This window comes from Pipra filicauda, unplaced genomic scaffold (genome assembly GCF_003945595.2).
Source record: "Pipra filicauda isolate LSUMZ 115617 unplaced genomic scaffold, ASM394559v2 scaffold213_size2393758_pilon, whole genome shotgun sequence".
In the NCBI taxonomy this organism is placed as follows: domain Eukaryota; kingdom Metazoa; phylum Chordata; class Aves; order Passeriformes; family Pipridae; genus Pipra; species Pipra filicauda.
Genome location: NW_024104325.1, coordinates 1,306,642 through 1,328,652, shown reverse-complemented (window position 1 = coordinate 1,328,652; position 22,011 = coordinate 1,306,642). Strand labels below are relative to the sequence as shown.

The 22,011-nt window shown below is 37.2% G+C and overlaps 1 protein-coding gene across 1 annotated transcript in view; it reads left to right on the top strand.

Moving 5' to 3' along the window:
- Nucleotides 1–21,245, top strand: part of SMC3 (structural maintenance of chromosomes 3) — a 28,217-nt gene extending 6,972 nt beyond the window's left edge. Inside the window, exons 7-29 of the mRNA XM_027735253.2 lie at nucleotides 131–209; nucleotides 1,553–1,670; nucleotides 2,223–2,398; nucleotides 3,056–3,136; nucleotides 3,390–3,554; nucleotides 4,068–4,189; nucleotides 4,627–4,840; nucleotides 6,426–6,529; nucleotides 6,745–6,844; nucleotides 7,300–7,460; nucleotides 8,238–8,379; nucleotides 9,312–9,462; nucleotides 10,407–10,559; nucleotides 12,771–12,922; nucleotides 13,143–13,301; nucleotides 13,670–13,777; nucleotides 14,077–14,185; nucleotides 14,692–14,939; nucleotides 15,061–15,273; nucleotides 15,939–16,130; nucleotides 16,261–16,438; nucleotides 16,968–17,074; nucleotides 17,386–21,245. Of these exons, the coding sequence (XP_027591054.1) occupies nucleotides 131–209; nucleotides 1,553–1,670; nucleotides 2,223–2,398; nucleotides 3,056–3,136; nucleotides 3,390–3,554; nucleotides 4,068–4,189; nucleotides 4,627–4,840; nucleotides 6,426–6,529; nucleotides 6,745–6,844; nucleotides 7,300–7,460; nucleotides 8,238–8,379; nucleotides 9,312–9,462; nucleotides 10,407–10,559; nucleotides 12,771–12,922; nucleotides 13,143–13,301; nucleotides 13,670–13,777; nucleotides 14,077–14,185; nucleotides 14,692–14,939; nucleotides 15,061–15,273; nucleotides 15,939–16,130; nucleotides 16,261–16,438; nucleotides 16,968–17,074; nucleotides 17,386–17,457 (3,304 nt within the window). The 3' untranslated portion in view covers nucleotides 17,458–21,245. The remainder of the gene's footprint in view (nucleotides 1–130; nucleotides 210–1,552; nucleotides 1,671–2,222; nucleotides 2,399–3,055; nucleotides 3,137–3,389; nucleotides 3,555–4,067; nucleotides 4,190–4,626; nucleotides 4,841–6,425; nucleotides 6,530–6,744; nucleotides 6,845–7,299; nucleotides 7,461–8,237; nucleotides 8,380–9,311; nucleotides 9,463–10,406; nucleotides 10,560–12,770; nucleotides 12,923–13,142; nucleotides 13,302–13,669; nucleotides 13,778–14,076; nucleotides 14,186–14,691; nucleotides 14,940–15,060; nucleotides 15,274–15,938; nucleotides 16,131–16,260; nucleotides 16,439–16,967; nucleotides 17,075–17,385) is intronic.
- Nucleotides 21,246–22,011: the final 766 nt, after the last annotated feature.

Here is a 22,011-nt window from a genome sequence, read left to right as displayed (position 1 = left end):
AGAAGCTTCTTCAAACAGCATGCATTGCACATGGTGATTATAGTCTGTGATATATAGTTGTGATACTTTACTGAATTTTTACAGCTGTGACTTTCACTGTGTTTTTAATGGATTCATAATAACATTTCAGGAAAAATGATGTAATGAATCTTCTTGAAAGTGCTGGATTTTCTCGCAGTAATCCCTACTATATTGTCAAACAAGGAAAGGTAAGATTCTTTTTCACAAAATGGAAGGAATCACTGTCAAGAGTATCATGCTCCCTGGATGCTGAACTTACCTCAATTATTGCAGAAGCAAACTAGAACCCATTTTTAGTTTGAAATGATTCTTGTATGTCGATGCTGCTTTTGCAAATATTACTGTTCTAGGAGTTTATGTTGATTTAAAAAAAAATCATATCTGTAATGTTGATATTTAGAAAAGGGCTTTTTTCGTGGTGTTCTTGGCCATCAGGTGCATACTTAAGTACACAGCAAACTTGATTCCTATGACTGTTGTAATGTAAATTCATAGATTTCTGGGCCTTAAGATGAGGCTGCAAAGTAATGGTAGGGAATTTTAGGAGATTAAAACTACTGTCAGTGGAGAATGAATGGAAACATGCTGAAGTACCGAAAGTGAACACACATCAGGGAAAGGGCTCATAGCATGGCCTGTCTCAGCTGCTGTTCAAGACGCAAGCAGCTTCCTAGAGCTTGTAAAGGACACCCATATCTGTAGACAAAGGACATTCTACTTGTAATGGCTCACAGGATGCATCCTCAAGGAGTCACTGGAAACTGTCACCTCCAGAAGATTACTGGAAGGGATACTTAAACAGAAATGCAGGAGACTTGAGCACTTGATGACAAGAATTCTGACCATAGTAAGGTCCTTCAGATGTTTATCAGGATAAATTTTCCTATACAGCTCAATGTGTGTATTTGAAAGAAATGACTTGGGCTGGAAAGTCATTTGTGTTTTGTAGTGGGGATCGGTGCACATGATTTAAAGCCAATATACTCATACTGGTTTTAATATAATACAAATTAGAAACAGTAACCTTCTTAGAAAAGGATGCAGCCTCTGAAATTCTATTAAAGGGAAGTGAGTTTTATGTTGGGTGTAATTGTATGGCTGATTTAATGTTGTATTAATGAGTGTTTCATTATGTGAATTATTCTAAGATTTATAACCCCTGCATTTTAGTGTGGTTTTATGGAGGCATTTAAACTGTTTGATTTAGCACCAGGGCTTAAAAACTCAAGCTTGAGTTTCTCTAAATGTAATTTTGAATGGATTATGGTTTCTTCAGTGTATGTAATACTTGTATCCTGATTTTTAGTTTAGTAACATAGGAAAACCAACAAATTTCATTACAAGCAGAGTACTTGCCATGCAATAAACTAATTGTCTCAAAAGAAAAGTAGTGTGGTATATACTATGTACCTGAATCTTCCTGTCAAAACTCATGCAACCAAGCACAGCAAAATAAGTAGAATCTTTGATCTCTTCTGGTTAGCCATACATCCAGAGCAGGCTATTGAAATCATAAATCTTGAATTTTCAGATTAACCAGATGGCTACAGCTCCTGACTCTCAAAGACTGAAGTTACTGAGGGAGGTAGCTGGTACCAGAGTGTATGATGAACGTAAAGAGGAGAGTATTTCACTTATGAAAGAAACAGGTAAAACGGTCTAAGAAATTACTGTTTTATGCCACAGTAATTCCATTAACTCTGAAAGTTTGACTTTTTCAGTAGTGCTAATTACTAGATAGATTTTATTTGTGATATGTTAAATGATACAGAACATGTCATATTTCCTCCCTGAATTTCAAATAGCTCAACAGGTTTAATAAGTTACTTCACATGTGCTTTTAGTTATAAAACTTTTTAGCTGAGCTAGTGGGGATAAATTTACTGTTCAAATCATGAATGATGTCAGCTGACAGTGATAAAAATCAGGATACCTGCTGCCATGCAAACACTAAAGTTCATGTCAGGTAGTCTATAATTATTTTAAGTGTGTGAGCCAAGAGGGTTTGTGTTAGTGTTGCCTTACATAACAATTATCAACAGTTCTGCTGTTAGGATATTTTTTTTGGAACTTCTGGACATGGGTTCTCTTCAGATTTCTCTTGAGAAATAATTAAATCACTTCAGGAGATTCAGTAGCTGTAAATGTGTGGGAATGTCTTAGTGTTTAACTGAACTTCAATCTTGTCCTCTTTTCTGAAGAGGGCAAGCGAGAGAAGATCAACGAGTTGTTGAAATACATTGAAGAGCGACTGCACACGCTCGAAGAGGAGAAAGAAGAGCTGGCTCAGTACCAGAAATGGGATAAAATGAGGAGAGCATTAGAATACACCATCTATAATCAGGAGCTTAATGAAACCCGAGCTAAGCTTGATGAGGTAAAGTATCTTGGCTAGTACGAGATACAGCATGAGCTGCTGATTTGTTTTTGCCACCGTCTCTTTGTGTTCCTTGGTAGAATCCTGTCAGTGTTAAGGAAACTTTCCTGTCCAGCCATCCAGGAGCTGCTCTGTCAGTCACAGCCGCACCAGCTGAGCTGCGACCAAAGTCTTTTCAGGGCGGGCAGCTCCGGTGAGCCAACAGGTGCTCACTCACACAGACCAGGTTTCCCACAGCAGACTTTAATTTTAATCTTGGTGTCATAACTAAATAACAGAATAGCTTGAGCTGGGTGCCTCTGAGGAGGGACCCCAAACAAAGGAGGCCCTGGACTTTTATCCCCTCAGAGTCTGAGCACATGCAAGTCTGGGGTCATTGGCTCCTGCTGTGTCTCCCAGTGTCCAGTTACCTGGCCTGCTCACAGATCCCTGGGCCCTGGCAGCAGTTCACAGTGTCTTACCTTGGGCTCTCCTGCCTGGGGCACGCACCACCCAGAGCTTAATCTGCAGCGGTCTGCAGCTGCACACTGAGCTACCTGCACTGAATGTATTCCTCAACATCAGTGTTCTTCACTAATAAAACAAATTCTTTTCTTTCTGGAACCACTACTAAAACAGATTCTTGCTACTTAAACTGTTGGTGATGTTTCCATACAGCTTTCTGCTAAACGAGAGACAAGTGGAGAGAAATCGAGGCAGCTGAGGGATGCACAGCAAGATGCTAGAGATAAAATGGAGGTAAAACTACTTTTAAAAGGGCTCTTGAGATGTGTTTTGCTTTGTGGGTTTGCATTTTTTTGGAGAGGGAGGAGGGCTGGTGATGTCTAAAACTGTATTAAATCCAGTTTTATACTTTCATCCTGTTTGGAAACATGAGAAGTCTTTCACACTTCTAGTGTATCGTGATCTACAGAATAACGATCTTGTGAGTTTTGTAGATAGTGAAATGTGCGTGCAGTGTCTGAGATACTACACACTTAAATTTGCACAGGAAATAGAACGGCAAGTTCGAGAACTGAAGACAAAGATTTCTGCAATGAAAGAAGAGAAAGAACAACTTAGTGCTGAAAGACAAGAGCAGATTAAGCAGAGGACTAAATTAGAGCTGAAGGCTAAGGATCTGCAGGATGAATTAGCTGGCAACAGTGAACAAAGGGTATGTAACAGCAGTGAAGTCTTAAAAGTGCTCTTGTACTCTGAAGTTTTGGTTTCAGACTGCAGCCTGTTTTGTAAGGTTTCCCAGACAGATAAATTAGTCTTGTCTTTAGTGTGATTCCAGGCGATGTAAACTTGGACTTTTGTGGTATGGTCCTTTATTTATCATCCTGCATGTTGCAAAATCAAGCACCTATAATTCTCTTGATTTTAGTTGCTGCAAGTATTGGGATGGAGGGTTTTGTTTATAGCACTAATTTGAACTTGGTTGTTTGGCCCGTACAGACCTTCCTTGCTTGTGTAGTTTAGCTTCTTGAGAATGCTTAATTTCATCCCTCTTTGCTGTCCTGATTGGAAATGAATTCACTTTTGTTATGTGTTAAAATAGCATAGCGTCAGATAAGCACTGACATCTTGCAGCCTTACAGTGTAGTTATTCTTCAGAAGTGTGCATATATGTAAAAATAGTTCCTGCTATTACCTAACTTTAAATACTGCTTTGTTTGACTTTCAGAAAAGACTGCTAAAAGAGAGGCAAAAGCTTCTTGAGAAAATCGAGGAGAAGCAGAAAGAATTGGCAGAAACAGAGCCGAAATTTAACAGCGTAAAAGAAAAAGAAGAGAGAGGAATTGCTAGGTTTGTGCCATTCTATAACGGGGAGTCAAAGCATTTAGAAAAAATTTTATCAGTCCTGTTCATCTGTGCAGTTAAAGTATACTTGTTGCTCGACAATGGGGTAGCTATTATGTGTTTGGAGATGGACTGTAAAAAGCCTTCCTTATTGTTGGGGTGGGAACAGTATTTGGTGAAATGATTTATTTTTTTTTTTAAGCTTTTGTGACCACTTTTGTGGGCCATGGTTGACTTCTTCTGAAGTCTTCTGGGTGATTTTTGTTGTTTATAACGTGTTCCTTTTCTTTCTGTTACTGATTTGGTGCTTAAATTTTAGATTTGACAAATCATTTTAGATGATTTGACACTTCTTGAAAATTCTAACAGTAATTCTTAATGCTCGCTCTTAATAAATTCAACATTTCCTTATAATACACCACGTCTTTTGCTTCTCGACGTAGACTTGCACAGGCTACACAAGAAAGAACAGATCTTTATGCAAAACAAGGTCGAGGAAGCCAGTTTACTTCCAAAGAGGAAAGAGATAAGTGGATAAAGAAAGAACTGAAGTCTTTAGATCAAGCCATCAATGACAAGAAGCGGCAGATTGCAGCTATACACAAGGATTTAGAGGATACAGAGGCAAACAAGGAGAAAAACTTGGAACAGTACAGTGTAAGTTTTCAGCTTATTCTCAGGGGTTTTGAGAGAAGGGTTGAATACTCATTTTGATCTTGGACAATTAGACTTCAATGCCTATTTGTAAGGAAGATGTGACTTTCTGGTTGGGTGTGGCCTTTGAAAAATGTGTTATTGAAAACATCTGTAGATAAGCTTTAAACTCCTTTAGCATCTAACTTCACTCTGTGTCTTGGCTTTGCCTTGTAGTACTTTCCCCAGTATGTTTGGCCTGAGTTTTCAGGAAGAGTTTTCTATCTGCCTTGCTCGTCTACGTTGAATGTGGCCATGTCATAGATAACCATTTGTTATGTTCTTATAGAGGTCTGTGTTGGTTGGTCTCACTTTTCTCATTTTCCCAAGCCGGAGGATCTTTTAAACTATGCAGCAGGCACTGCCCTTGTACCATGATTGCAACTGGTTAGAAGTTGCAACCCTAGGCATGTTAGAAGATTGACCTGTTGTAGTATTATCTGCATAACTCAGATTTTAATTTCCATTCAGAAACAGCTCTTACACTGCAAATACAGCAGTATAATTCAAAAATAGCATTCCTGCTAGGAGTTACAACAGCGAAAAGCATACAGTGCCAATGCTGATAGACAGTGTTCTTGACCTTTGTGTAATATATCTGCTAAAACTGAGGATCAGTCTGACAGCATGCAGGAATGTAGTTGTACAAAAAAGATGGTGTTCAGCTAAAATACTGCTTGGTTGGGGTCCACATTGGCAAAGTAGTGATTCTCTGAGTTGATGAATGAAAGAAATGGGATTTCTTTGGCTGACTGTAATTGTACCATCCTGTTCAATGGGTATTCTGTAGCATTGAAAAGGTTAAATTTGGGGTGGATTTTGATTCCTTTCTGTAGGAAAGTGTGGTTTTCTTTTTCTTCCTAAGGAAGATTGATTTATGCTTAGGCAAAGAGTTGTATAGCTTTTTGTTGTTCACAGAGAAGGTGTCTTGGGTGAATGTGATTGAGAGCTTGCAAAGGTATTTTGGAACAAGTTGACTATGTTTTTAGAACACAGTCACTTCTCCTTGTACACATATAAATATATAAACACTATCTTGAGTGCTAGCCCTGAACTGCTTTGTAAGTGGCAGGTGTTAAATGAGCAAAGGAAAGATGTCTCTGCATTGGCTTAAGCAGCACACATCAACGGCAGATGTGTTAAAGTCTAGTACTGCTGGAGAGCAGCCGAAGATTTTTGACTAATAACAGGGTGGCATAGTACATGAGATTACTATGTATGTTCTTATCACGAATCTCATTTATGAGCATGATTACATGGTAGTTATAGTAGTAGTTACAATAGTTATATAATTTATATTTAGTTACATTCTTACCATGACTTACAATTGATCCATTTCACTTCAATGCCCAGATGCACAGTTGAACTCTGCCTGCCTTGCCATCTTACAAAGATGTATTTATTCTTAGTGCTTTTGCAGTTTGTTGTAAACTGGTTTAAATGTTTGTAGGAATTGTTTTCTGAATTTTAAGTAATAGTTCAGTATTAAATAAAGATTTTTTTTCATATAAAGACTTGTAATTTCATACTGTTATTTTCTTTGTATTAGAAACTGGACCAGGATCTTAATGAAGTGAAGGCTCGTGTTGAAGAACTGGACAGAAAATACTATGAAGTGAAAAATAAAAAGGATGAACTACAGAGTGAAAGAAAGTTAGTAATTAATTGAAATATGTCTCAGTCTCACTTAATATGAAGGACCCCAACTGTGTAGTTGTTAACATGGCATGTAGGTATGTTTTTTGAATATGGCCATGTATGAACTCCTGCACTTTGCCTTCCCATTAGATGAGCAGTCTTTAAGGAAATAATTATAAAATCTTCAGATTGCATTCACACTTCAAAATTTTATTGGTTTTGTTCTGTAGTTATCTATGGAGAGAAGAAAATGCAGAACAACAAGCTCTTGCTGCGAAGAGGGAGGATTTAGAAAAGAAACAGCAGCTTCTCAGAGCAGCAACAGGAAAGGTAATGTACCTCATATTTGAGAATTCCTTGTGGAATCTTATTCTTAAAGGACAAGTCATAGTCATATCTGAAAAATATGATAGTTACTTTTTTAATTACAGTCTTTTTGTCATAATTAAAACAAGTTATATTAGAAGCTGAATTTTTCAAATATTTATAGCTCTAAAACTACTTGAAAATTTGTTTTGTAAACTCAAGGTAATTGATGTGAGGAGACCAGGCAGAAACGGAATACTTCTAAAAATTTTTTCTGTTATCTTTTTGCTTAAAAAACCCAGACAAACAAACAAAACTGAGAAGTAATAAACTCAAGTATTTAGATATTTTCTGTTAGAGCTGTTGGGTTAGTTAGCAGGAATTTGGCAGAAAAGGAGGTTACAACTTTCACGAAGTTAAAGTGGATATTATGTGTATATATTTTAACTGCAATACAATAATAAGTTGTTCTTCAACAGGCCATTTTGAATGGTATAGACAGCATAAACAAAGTTTTGGAGCACTTCCGTCGCAAAGGCATAAACCAGCATGTTCTGAATGGCTACCATGGCATTGTGATGAATAACTTTGAGTGTGAACCAGCTTTCTACACCTGTGTTGAAGTTACTGCAGGGAACAGGTAATGACATGCTCTTTAGTGCAGTATCACAGTTCAGTTCTTGGTACAAGCTGCTCCTGAAGTTTTAGTCTTTTGAACTTGAGCTCTTGCCTTTCTTTTGTCAAAGTGCCTTCTATATAGCGTGATCAAACTGCTATTCCTTTGTCAAGGAAGAATTTTGCCTATTTGAATATTAAACCTAGCTGCTCTTGACTTTGTCAAAAAAAACCTAAAACAAAAACACAGAGAAAAAGAAAAAAAAAAAACAACAAACAACAAAATAGGGCCCAGACCCACACTCTTGACATTTACCAGAAGGACTGGTGGTGAAACTGAGATATATTGCCTAAAGTTGACAGCATCTTCCAGTGTGGAAAATTCTACAGTAAACAAGGCTGATCTTTCAATAACAGTAAGAAATATTTCACTCGCACTAGAAAATCTCATGGGTGAGAATGGTCTCTAAACTGTCAAAAACTGCTACCTAAAAGCTCTGAAAAGATGTTGAGTGTTAAGGAGTCCGTGTAAAATATTTGTATACAGTGACACTCTAGAGAGATTGAGCTGCTCTTGTGACAGGAGGGTGGAATATAAAGTTCTTGTCTAATCCCATATTAATGAAAGTGAGTAGAATGTATCCACTTGCTTTTCCTGAGGCATGGAATTGAAAGGAAAATGCAATGCAGCTTTATATTGATATGTTATTTAATGGTACCTGCATGATTATTGTTCCTATAGAAATATGTTTGTGCTGTTAGCACGGTAAAGTTTTGTCTGTTTTTTGGGCTTGTTAAATAGGTTGTTTTATCACATTGTGGATTCTGATGAGGTCAGTACAAAGATCCTAATGGAATTTAACAAAATGAACCTTCCTGGAGAAGTTACCTTCCTCCCTCTGAACAAGCTGGATGTTAGAGATACTGCTTATCCTGAGACTAATGTGAGTTAGAATTCCTTTTGAACCTTCCTCTGCTTCATAATTACAAAGCCTTATGTTTCGAATTGTTTGTGTACATTGCTTATTGCTCACTTGCTTTTCTGTTGGATGTCTGCAAGTAAATGCTACTTCTAATTTATGCCTCTCAACATAAAATCCTCTGTTACAGAAAAATACTTCCCTATGAGGTATCTGCTCTTTAAAGTTTAACTGCACTTTACAAGTAAAAAGGCAATACTAAAAGGTAGAATTTTGTTGTAACCTAAAAATCAAGAATTGCCTAAATTCTGAATTGCAGTTCCTTCAGCTGAAATGCTGCTATGGACAAAAGCTGAATAGCCATCTTACAGCCATGGACAGATTATAAAAATTATTGGAAATAGTTATGTTTTTATATTCAAAAATGCATAAATAAACCTTCAGTGACTACTATTTAAAAAATAGTTCTGTAATGCATTTCAGGAAAGTACTGGCTCTTATTTGAAACTTTAGTAGTGAATTAATAGTGTGAACGTTGACACTGCTTCCTGCAATAATCACAGTTGCATAAGTTCTTCAAAAATAGGGGGTTTTCTTCTCTTTTTCCTGGATAGACATAGGAAACAAGCAGACTTCTAGTGTGTTTATTTTGAGGAGTCTGTATTAGTACAACTGTTAATGTTTGTGTTCTACAAAAAGCAGTCATTTTTTTGGAGGAAAAAAAAACGTGATACTTATTCACTTATTTCAGTAGCAATCTAATACTCTTGTGAGTTTTCTGGCAGACCTGTAGTTGACTTCAGGCACAAGCCTAGCTGTGAGAAGCTAAAATTGCAATATCTTGCACTCGATTTCCATAGAGTGTTTATGACTATTTTTACTCTTGAGTGCTGTGTATAATTTAGTTGCAATATACTTGCCATATGTTCTTATCATTAAAATTCCTGTCATTTCAGGATGCTATTCCTATGATCAGTAAACTGAGATATAATCCAAGATTTGATAAAGCTTTCAAGCATGTTTTTGGGAAGACTTTAATTTGTCGTAGCATGGAAGTGTCTACCCAGTTGGCCAGAGCTTTCACTATGGATTGTATCACTCTGGAAGGTAAGTATTTCAATTTTATAAATTATTTATTGTCAAAACAGGATCCCTGACTTGTGAGGCTCATTAAACATGGTCTGTTGGTGTTGTCAAAATAAGATTATTTAAAATAATAGTATACTTGACTGAGATGTATATACAAAGTTGCACTTGGTTAAGTACAGTGCTTAAAAATACAGGATTTCTTCACAAACTGTGGAATTCTTGTAGGAGCTAAAAGTTAGTAACCGTGTATCTCCATCCTGAGAATTGTAAAGCAAATCAGGTTTGTATTCATACAATTTGTTTTATCCAATTTAACAGGCGTTTGTTTTCCTGGAGTATATTTATGATGTTTTCCTCAAGCTTAAACCAGTGTTTAGTGTGTGAATGTATGGCCTTAATTACTGAGAAGTGCAAGGTGAATTCTCCAGTGCCACAGGCATGTTTACATCTTACGTTCTCTGAAATAATCTATAACTCTTCTTAATTGCCAGTTCTTAAGAAGGCAGATTCCCTGCAGGCTTATTGTTGTCTTTTTGTCACTCGAAGTCAATCTGAAAAAATTCCTAAGGATGTCTGAGGAGGAAGTTACTAATTTTTCAGTATCAGCATACTCTACAAGCCACAGATGCTGCTGATTACTTGATCTCTTGTTTATTTCCTCACAGAAATTCGAGGGTTTTTTTCAAACTGATAAGTGCTAGGCATTTGCACTTTTCCTACGTGTTTTCTTTCCTTCAAGCTGCATGGTTTCAGAAGTGATTTAAAAACAAGCTAATGCTTAAAGGACATCACAGGAGTCTGCATTTGTCTTGAGAAAGGAAATGCACTTAAATTGACTACAGAAATAAGCATTTCCCTAATTACTTTAAACATAGGTACATGATTGCTCAGACATGCAGCACTTCTGTGCACTGGAGAGCATATATTGTGCTGTTTATAGTCTCACTCTCTTGTGCTCTCAGGTGATCAAGTCAGCCATCGTGGGGCTTTGACTGGAGGTTATTACGACACCAGGAAGTCTCGGCTTGAATTGCAGAAAGATGTTAGAAAAGCAGAAGAAGAACTTGGTGAACTTGAAGCAAAACTCAATGAAAACTTACGCAGAAACATTGAAAATATCCTTTTGTTGTTAATGGGGGAAGGTTGTGTGATGACAAATCTTTTGTTTTGGTTACAGTAATAGATGTAATAGATGAAAAGCAGGAGACTAACTTGTTAATGTAACACATTAGCTGTGGCATTTGTTCTATAGAACTATAGCCTGGTTTTATATGTTACTGTAGGAATTTCTGTAACAAATGAATCAGTGGTGAAACAAAAATAAAGAACGCCCTGCATGTGAAAATTGGTGTACAGCCAGTGAAAAGAAAAGATTTTAAAACATACCAATTCTTTATGTGCCTGAATTGCATTCTCTTTTAAAAATAATATTTAGATCAGTGCAGCTAGGTAAGAAGTAATTGCTGTACCACTGTTAATGTTTTGGTAAAACTTCCTTACTGGGGACACTTGACTCAAAAATAGTAATTGAAGCTCACATTGTCGATAGTTTGCTTTAGAGAGTGGCTGGCACAGTGGCCTTCAGGTTAAAAAGCACTGGTAACTTGTCCCAGTTAAAATTTGATACTGATCATTAAAGCTTACAGATGAGGTTAAACCCTAAATTATGAGGCTTTCTATTCCTTTTAGAGTTTGTTGTAGTAACTGCTATAACCAGATATTGCTGTTATCTGTGTTAATCTTCACTGCTTCTTCTGACTCATGCTATATTTTTAGTACTTGTGTCCTGAATTGGTGTGTTACAGAGTCCCCTTATGCTGTGGAGGGGAGATGGAGACCATTATGTTATAATAAGCTGTAAGTTGTTTGACAGTTCAGTCTTTTCAGTCTCTTGTACAGTGTCCTTTTGAGATCCAGTATCTAGAATTCAGGGGCAAGGGAGGTTTATACAATTTTCTTATCCATCACCCAGGTCATGCTGTCCTTCAAACTGAATGCCTTTGCTTTATGACCTGTATCAGTGCATTAGAGACATTTTTGGGACTGCAGATAAGCGGACCACTGAAGCCTATGGTTAGATCTAAGCTGATGAGGAAAACTTTAAAAGTATGTGACTATGTCTTGCTAAGTCAGTGGGAGAATTTCAGAATGGTCTGTTAAACATGGGTTAAATAGGCTGAATTTGCCAGCTGGCTTTACATGCACCAGCAATAATTAATGTCTTTCACCCTTCTGGTTACTCCTGAGCAGTGTACAGGACCAAATATGTATATCTAAAATTAGTGTGGTTTCTCTCCTTCTTTAGGTATTTTTTAAACTATAGATATATAGGCATACGGTTTTAAAAGTATCTGTGCAGAAACTAGTTTTAACTACCCAGTGTGCAACGTGCAGGTGGCCTGCTTTTTGTAAGTAGGAATGGGAACTTGAATTCCTGTTGCTTGTAGTAAAATTCTCCAGTTACTTGTTAGACCCTTGTGTTTCTGTATAGTTTAACTTTTAACCAGGACTACTGTTTTGGAACTGAGAAATTTTTCTTGCTGTCATGTAAGTCAAAATCTTCAGGCCTGAGTTTCTTTTTGAGCAGGGATCTGTAGAGGATGTAAGTAGTGCTCTGTGGCATGTGCTTCAGCTGTTGGTAGCTGTTACTGCAATCTGATGGTAACTTCTAAAACATAACGAAAACAGACCTCAGTTGTTTTAAAAGTAAAATATCCATTGCCACTAACTTCCTGTTCTATAGCTCATTTAGTTTTCCCCAAATGCTTTAAGTATGTATGTTTTACTGTAACCTCTGCTTAGGAAATTATTTCATTTTTAAAGAATTTAAGGTGATGTGTTTAAATATACGTTGCAGTAGGAGTAACATGATAGCAACACAACATAAATTAAAACACAGTCTTAGCAAGCTCTGCACTGTGCCTTAAGCCACTGTATCAAAATTGGCCTGAACAAATTAGACTTTTGCCTCAAAATTGAGTGAGGGATAATGGTATTGTTCTAATACTTCCTTGTAAATGTAGGCATCTCCTCTGTATTTTGTGAGATTTGAATTTTCCTTGCATGTTCAAATGTATCCCTCTGTTCTTCTCAATGCCATGTTGTAAAATAAACAAGGAAAGCTTCGTTTAGCTTAGTTCCTGGTATTGAAAAGTTACTTGATAAGCTGCTCAAGTTACTTTTGTTGATGAGTCTTGATTTCTCCTGTACAACTGAATATTGTGGTATGGTGAGGCTTTTTGTTTGTTTCTTGTTTTGATGACAGAGATACTAGCAGGTATAAAATGCCTTTTAAAACAAGGACAGTTTTCCTTAGCTCACAGCATGGATTAATAATGAGATTGACCAGCTAATGAACCAAATGCAGCAAATTGAAACACAGCAGAGGAAGTTCAAAGCCTCTCGAGACAGTATTTTGTCAGAGATGAAAATGCTGAAGGAGAAAAGGCAGCAGTCTGAAAAGACATTTATGCCTAAGGTTGGTATGGGGTTTTTGAAAGCTGTTAATGCATTTATATTAATTGTTTCATTAATATTACTGATAAAGTTGCATTCCTTTCTGGTTAACATCTTAATGAAATATTAAGAGATGACTAAAGGTGTGTCACAAAAATATGTTGCTATAAACAGAAAGGTGAAATTCATATAAATCTACAAATTGCTTTGATGAATGATTCTGACTAATATCTATCCCACAGCAACGTAGTTTGCAGAGCTTGGAGGCAAGTTTGCATGCTATGGAGTCAACTAGAGAATCATTAAAAGCAGAATTGGGGACAGATTTGTTGTCTCAGCTCAGTCTTGAAGATCAGAAACGTGTGGATGCTCTTAATGATGAAATTCGACAACTACAGCAAGTAAGGAAATTAAAATGTCTTGCCATTAAGTGTGGTACCTTTCTTTGCAATAAACTTATTTTTGTTCTTTTGTATGAAAAGTCACTTATGAATACAGTGTCATTAAAGTAGCGCTTCATCAGTACTAGGTAGGCATGTTTGAAGTTCTCTTATTTGCTAAGTGTATTTGCATGTTTTTTTAAAATTCTGGGTGATTTTTGCCAGCTGATCGTGTGAGAATTAAGATTATTTGGGGTGAAATCATAGGAATTTCTTTTCTTCTGCTATTGAACTTCGCAGCAATAAATACAATCATCTGAAGGGATTATGCACAGTGTGGGAAAATAAAACAAGGTAAGGCAACTAATATAGTCTTTTACTTTTTTCAGGAAAACAGACAGCTTTTGAATGAGAGGATTAAACTAGAAGGCATTATCACAAGAGTTGAAACATATCTCAATGAGAATCTGAGAAAACGCTTAGACCAAGTGGAACAAGTAAGAATTTTGTTTTAAATGTACTTTTGCAGTCTGGTTTTGGTTTATTTCCAGGGCTAACACATATTAGTCACTTGATAAATACTCATTCGTTACCCTGCATTATCTGTGCTTTGAATACACAGTCTATGTGTGTGTCATCATAATGACAAATTTGTTTGAAAATCTAACTGTTCTCTAAAACTTTAGTAAATATTGAACACAGTTATATGTAGAGTAGCAGAAGATAACTTGTTTGTCTGGCTCATACTTTTGCTGCACTTTGTGCTGAAGCTTGGTGGCATTTATTTATCCCATAGGAACTGAATGAGCTTCGAGAAACAGAAGGTGGCACAGTTCTTACTGCCACAACATCGGAACTTGAGGCCATCAACAAACGAGTGAAGGACACGCTGGCACGGTCTGATGGTTGGTAGCATCGTTTTTTTGAAAGAAAACTCTGCAGTGTTTTGGAAGTTCACACATACTATCTTTTGGTTTAGAAATAGACCATAATGTGGGAAGTGATTAACTTAGCGATAAACGGGCTTCTGGCTTCAGGGCACAGTACATATCTTCCTACAAGCAAAATCTTGTATAGTTGTTCCTGAACTTTGTCTAACCTATCTAAAACTCAGCTGCAGTCAAATAAAATATTGCATCTGTGTGGCTCAAAACTTTCTTTGCTTCTCTTTCTAGACATTAACAATATGACTGTAGTACATTTGGGTTTTTTTTTAAGCCATAATGCTTATGGAGAAGAAAAGAGAGGGATTTTCAGCCTTTTGCCTGAAATTTAACCTTCTGGTCTTTAATAGATCATGTTCTTTAGTTTATCTTTTTGTTTCATAAATACTTTTCTGGATAATTGCTGATCTTATGAAGGCATGTAAGACTTACTCCTTTGGGTTTTGTACTCTCACCCAATATCGCAGATTTGGATAACTCTATTGATAAAACAGAAGCAGGAATTAAAGAACTTCAGAAGAGCATGGAACGCTGGAAGAACATGGAAAAGGAGCATATGGATGCCATTAACCATGATACAAAAGAACTTGAGAAAATGACCAACAGGCAAGGCATGCTTCTCAAGAAAAAAGAGGAATGCATGAAGAAAATCCGAGAGTTGGGTTCACTTCCACAGGAGGCTTTTGAAAAGTATCAGACTTTAAGTTTAAAGCAGGTAAATAGTGTGCTTGGTTTCATGTTTCCTAACCTGAAATATCAGTGTCACCTTCATCTTTAGTGTCAAATGTGGCTGGAGTTGCAAGTCACTTTGATGTGTTAATGTTTTCCATTTACAGTTATTCCGCAAGCTGGAGCAGTGCAATACGGAACTGAAGAAATACAGTCACGTTAATAAAAAAGCTTTAGATCAGTTTGTGAATTTCTCAGAGCAGAAGGAAAAACTGATAAAAAGACAAGAGGAACTGGACAGGGGCTACAAATCCATCATGGAGCTGATGAATGTCCTTGAGCTCAGGAAATACGAGGCTATTCAGCTGACTTTCAAACAGGTAACAAAATCGGAACAATTATAAAGACACTGGTGTTGAAATCAATCAAATTGTCCCGTTATGTAGCAGCTCTATGGGAAGAAGCAAATACTAAAGTATGTGTGTAATAACAGAAGGCAATGTCATGTAACTTGAGGCTTGTGGGTTTTTTAAATACTGAAAAATAACTAACCTTTTAAACAGGTGCCCATCTCTATTACAACTCTAGCTTTGCTTTAAACCTCTTAAATATTTCCTTTCAAGTGAGTCTCTTTGTACTACCTACAACCCTTTCTGGGACATGTCTGGTAAAAAACTGCACCAAATCCATTCTCCAGATTTAGTGAAAGTAATTCTAATGTTAACAAAGGATCTTAACTACAAAGTGGGTGAAGGCTTCTCTTAAAAGGTCTTTTGGTTAATAAAAGGTGACTGAAAGAAATCATGCTTTTGCTACAGTTTTATGTTATAATTCTACCATTTTTTAAAAAAAATTTTTGCAAATTCTCATGCTACAAGAACATTTGTCTTAGCTGTTTTTAAGCCAAACTCTGTACAGCATAACATTTCTCAGTTCTGCTTAAGAATGAATGTTGATCTCTGCTTTGAAGCAGATACTTTGTGTGATCATGTAAAAGCAGTTGTTGTCTGCATTTGAGCTGCTTTATTGACTGTTTCTTTTTCAGGTGTCAAAAAATTTCAGTGAAGTATTCCAGAAGTTAGTGCCTGGTGGCAAGGCCACATTAGTAATGAAGAAAGGAGATGTGGAGGGCAATCAGTCCCAGGATGAAGGTGAAGGCAGCACCGAGAGTGATAGGGGATCTGGATCTCAGAGCAGTGTTCCATCTGTAGATCAGTTCACTGGAGTTGGCATAAGGGTAAAGAAAAATATTTTTGTTTAAGTTGCGGTTTAAGTTAAAGGCAACATTCAGTTGATCCGGTTGGTTTAATATCAAGTGATGTGGTTTAGTGTTTTGAAATCATCTTGCTGTTATATTGTTTTCTTAGGTATCCTTCACAGGCAAACAGGGTGAAATGAGAGAAATGCAGCAACTTTCAGGTGGACAGAAATCTTTAGTGGCCCTGGCCCTGATATTTGCCATCCAGAAATGTGATCCAGCTCCATTTTACTTGTTTGATGAAATCGACCAAGCCCTGGATGCCCAGCACAGAAAGGCTGTCTCAGGTACCTGTCTACCTTTCTTATCTTCATTGTGAATAAAGGTAACAGTTTGTCTTCTCATCCCTGATTAAAGCTTTTAATCATAAAAGCATATTTTTGAGAAGTCCAGTGTGTGTTAGAATTTAACTTTGTGCCTTCTGAAGCTTTCATGAACTTGGTTTTAGGAAGAAGCTCTGTGCTATCTACTGTGTCTAAAGGGTCTCCTTACTACACTTCAGTGTGGTGGAAACAGTCCTGTTTGGAAGTCTCGTTTGATTTTGAAAGTCAGTGGAAAAGTACTCACTCTGTTTTTCATCACAGAAGTTTAATACCACACTTACGTTTGCAGAGTGGCTGGATTTGTCAAGAGTGGATACTGGAATTAATGATAGTACTTAAAACCTGGTATGGGTTCTCTCTTGATTTGTGGGTGTTTATTTTTTTTAAATTAAACAAAACCTCATTCTCAATAAAGAATAGCAAACTCTTTACCTGTCTGTCCTACTTTATTGTAAAGATTACACTAATCAAGAATTTCTGTGTTCATTTTTAGATATGATTATGGAACTAGCTGAACATGCTCAGTTTATTACAACGACTTTTAGACCTGAACTACTTGAGTCAGCTGACAAGTTCTATGGTGTAAAATTCCGAAACAAGGTAAATAATATGATAAGGTTCTCAGTAAACACCATAACTAAAATAGCTAAATTTGAGACTTGACTTAAAAAGAGTTCAAACTGAAGCAGGCTCACTTCAGTGATAGATTTCTAGTTATGCTGCAGTCTTCTATAAAAAGTTCCTTCCTGAAAAAGGATTTAAATATCTAGATGTGTCCTTTGTCATGTTCCTTAAAGGGAATTAGAAATTGATTATAGATGTATTGCTGAGTTCTGAAGCCTTCAGAAATGTCTGTATTACTCTGCAGGAGATAGATACTGTAATAACTGCACATTTCTTTGTTCCGCCAGGTCAGTCATATTGATGTGATCACAGCAGAAATGGCCAAAGACTTTGTAGAAGATGACACCACACATGGTTAAAGGAACTTGTACTTACTGCTTGTTTGGAAGATGTGTATAGTGCTGTTTATGCCAGGGACCTGTACATTTAAAATATGAATTATTTAGTCCTTGTTTAAAATAGTTTTTGAACATACATTTTAACCAAGACCCCAGAAGGCTTAGTTTCAAATGAGCTTGAGTATCCATTTTGTCTCTGTTGCTGTATTTTATAAGATAATTGTTAATGTTACCTTTATACAGTACCTGTAGTTCAGAAATTTTATTCTCTTCCCTCAAATCTTTTGTAAAGTGTCTGTCGCTGTTTTAAAGCTTTTCAGAAAGTGCTAGCTATTTCTTCTTAAGCATAGTTTTATCATTTATATTGCCTCACATGTTTTTTTTAACAGCTTCAATTAAAATGATTGGTTTTATTGCTGTAACTTGTATACAGTAAAATTCTGGTTTATATTGTCTTTCTTAAGAGGGATCCACTGAGCTCGAGTAAGCATTATTTGGTCATATTTGAGTGGAATATTTCAGAAACACAAGACAGAGCAATTCTTCCAAGCCACTCTTAGTTCTTTCCCCCCCCCTTTTTTTGCACTTTGCCAGTGCCAGCAGAAAACCGCCCCAAATCTATGCTTGTCCAAATTCACAGTGTTCTGGTTATTGAACTAAAAAAAAAATAAGTATCAGAAAAGTCTGAAAAGACCCTAGAACTGTATCAAAATAAATCACAGCCCCCTCCTTTTCCTGGCACACTGGCCAGTGTAACTGCTCCATCACACCTTTTCAGCCTGAGAAACCAGCACAACTTGGGCCAAGTGACAGTCATTAGGCAAAAAGTGAAGTCTTTTGCTGCTGTCTAGGCTTTTGGCAAAGGGGTATTGAATAATTTGATCTGTTCTCCTGGAATACTTAAAGATTTACCACAAGCCATATATTTCTTAGATAGCAAAGCAGTTGTATAAACAGAATCAGTAGGTGTTACAGTAGTACATTTATAAAAATATAACCTTAAACAGTACTTTATGTAACTTTAGATAGTACAATGAGAAACAAGCACCCTTGTTCCCTCCCCACTGAGAGCTTTGGGAAGTGCAGGAAAGGAGAGCGTGAACTGATGGCAGGCCTCCTGGGCTCAGGAGTGCATATCCTTGCATCACAAGGCAGGGTGAGAGAACTACTAAAGCTGGTATGGAGCAACTTCCCCAGGGAGTGATAAACATGTAGGAAAATACTACCTGCAGTAAATCTCAAGCCAAAAGGAGGAGGGTGTTGTGACATAACAAAGCTTTCTGTAGTTCTAGGGACTCACTAGCTGCATAGTAGACTTCTCTTAGTGAAGAGAGGATAGAGTACAAAACATGAAACAACCCCAATGCCCCCAAACTTTTTACCATGTGAATAAACTATATTTGAGAACCCCGAAGAATTTGAAATGTGTCCTCTTCATGCAGAGTTCTGAATATGCATTCAGGGTGGCTGCAGACCAAAGTGTTCCTGAATTACTCACAGGTGAAACCGGCAAGTTCAAAGTCCAGAGAAGGACCTAAAGAACCCAGCCCGAGGTTCACACCTCAGGTTACTGATTTCATGTCATTTGGTCCAGTGTGTGTAAGGGCGCACTGGAAGTGTCTGTAATCCATGACCACCAAATACATAACTTGCTCTGAAAGTAGAAAGTTACTTGCTCTGTTCTCAGTTAACTCAGACTTGCCAGTGCTAGGGTATCAGCTTGACAGTTGTTAGTTTGAATTTTGGAAGAGAGAAGCAGTTCGTAGGCCATGGAGCTAATTACTGTGCTTATTAAGAAGTGTCGTACTAAATCCATCTAAGACTGATCATGAATTTTCTCACATATAATCTCTAAAATGCAGGTAGATCAGAGCAAAAGTGGTTTTGTTTTCGTGGTGTTGGGATTTTTTTATACAGTACTCAGCATAATAGAGCCTAAATGCGGCTGAATAACTTGAACAATCTCAGCCCTCTTAGGAATTCTTCTCTGGGTTGGGTGTAGCGTTAAGTTGGTTACCAAGCACAGTAGGAAAAGGGTAACTTCTACTTCTTAATAAGCTGTTGGAAACCACTGCATACTGTGTTGATACAATGCAGAGTAAGAACAGAGAGACCTTTAGCTATCACTCAGTTTCTCATCTGCTAAAGACCAAGCTTTAGACCTACTTGCACAAAGCTTGGGAGATAAATCAAGATTTTCAGAATCCCCTTCCAAGGTAAGTTTGGAGGGTGATGGTGGTTTTTTCTTTGTTTAAATTACTACTAAACTTTATTCTGTCCTTTGAAAGTAGCGCTGCTAGAGAGGTACTTTCTAAGCTGACACCTTTTTTCCCTGTGAGGATACTGCTTCCCACATGCTCATTCTTACTGCTGTGCTGCCTTTCTGATGTGTAATCATATATGGCAAGTGTGAAAAAACCTAAGGCTATCAGTTCCCTCATCTGGTTCACTGACTGTTACCAGTAATGTTGGCATGCATGGGACTGGAATGGGAAAGGCTGAACTAAGACAGCACCTCCTCCAGCTGTCAGAGCACAGCCTCTGTGCGGCGCTGTGAATGCTCCGCAGTGAGCTTGGGTTGCTAAGTTGGGAGTTGTGCTTACAATTGAACAGGGCTTCAGACAGGGATGGAGTCAGGTAGGTTATGTAGCAAAATCCATACCAACTCACTCTATTGAAAAGCAAATTGCATGGGAGAGAGCTGCATGAAAGTAGAAAAAGCAGAACCTCATCTGTTACAGATTGTCCTAAGGAAAGTCCTTATACAAAGATGAAAGAATGGTCTTGAAAAAAATGCCAGTACATATAACCTAAAGGAGGTTTTTTTCCCAGCCTGTTTTTGGCCATGGTGGAGGACAGGAGTAGCAGAGAAGTTTTCTTTACTTGCTGCCCCCCGATAATTTGCTTCGGATTGCTACATAAATCTGAAGATGTGACACAGCCATTGTGGAATGCAGTGATTGGAGTGGTACATTTCTGAGGTGTATGTTCTTTCTGTGTTCTGTTTGAGATGGTTCATATCTGCTCCATTCAGCAGTTTAAAAGTTTACAAGTTGCCATTTCTGTCTGTCAGTGCTTTAAATTCTTCCTAAAGTTTTAAAAATAGGCTTTATTGAAAGTTACTGTGTCATGGAGTTTCTTCACAGGTGTCCTGTTTTTTCCACCTGAAACTTTTTAAGGCAGAATTCAGTGAAACTACACCCTTTCCCTGAAACATAGGACATCCCAGAAATTGTAGGTATCTGGAGTGCCATTGGTGTTGCCAATACAGGTGTTCAGCTGTTCCTTTTCTTAATTATCAATATGTGACTCTTAACAGCTGAATCGCTGATCACTTCTAATATCTTAGGATAGTTTTCATCTCTAGCAAACATTCTTTAAGTACTTTGTAAGATTAACGCCTTTGAGTTTCATAGTTTTAAACTTATCTGAGTGTTACAAGATGTAGTTTGTAACTTTGGGCAGGAGATGGAGCCAAACTGGACTAAATGCAAAAAGAAAGTTTACTTTGTTGTTAAAGTTTAGGGTAAAATCAAAGCTTTACTGTGGGTTTTTGGAGTTCCGGTGGTCATGAGGATCCTGAACAAATAGAGAAATACAAATTATAAATAGTTTTACATGGACAAGAATGTAAGTAAATGGGAATAAATTACAGTTTTTGCTTAAAAATTTATGAAAGCCTTTAAGATTTTAATAATTTGCTAAAATGTTATTGGGTAGAACTTTGCCAATCCAGAAAAGTGTATGAGTAAATTTATGTAAAAATAAACATTGTGCAACTAAAGTAAAAAATTGTCACAAAAGTAAAAGATTCTAGTTCCTCTATGAGAAATTACTAATAAGTCTTTCTAACAAATGAAGTCCTTGTTCTCTCCATGCAGATTAAACAGTGGATATGGGAGGTGATGATTCCCAAGGCAGGGATGAACAGAGGTGATGGGCTGCTTCTCTTAAAATTCTTCCCTCAGTCTGGAGGTATGAAGTGAGTTACCCTGACTGTTGGAGTCGGCAACTGCTGGGATCCTCTCAGTTGCTCCTGTCAGAGTGTGGGCTTTTTTAATAGGTATATGAGAGCACTGCTGAAGAACAGCTGCTCTGTGGTTGGAGCACCTGATTCTAATAGAGAACAGCTCTTCATCTGGGGGGAAATGGCAATTTTTTTATTGACTCTTACTAGAACCCTGCTGATTTTGCAAGCTGAGAGTCTTCAGACATTGTTTCAGAATATTTTCCTAGGGGGAAAGGTAACCTTTAGAGCATGGATGATCTTTATTTCCAGCATCTGCTTTCATTCCTCATTAGACATAATGGATGCTTTTACTGTCTCCCTAATAACCAATAAAAGCATTCAGTAACCGAATTAAAATCTTTTCACATGTGTGCTTAAGTTCATTTCACCAGTGGTACTGTTAATTTCCAAGAGGGTTAGGAAAGAGTGAATTTGGTTTTACAGAAAAGCAAATACGTAACATTTCCTTCTTGTTTGATTGTAAGTGTATTTGGGGATTATTTTATTAGGAGATATTTTTCACCTCAGCCCTGGCATCTCCCTCTTCTCTTCTCCCTCTTTCAGTC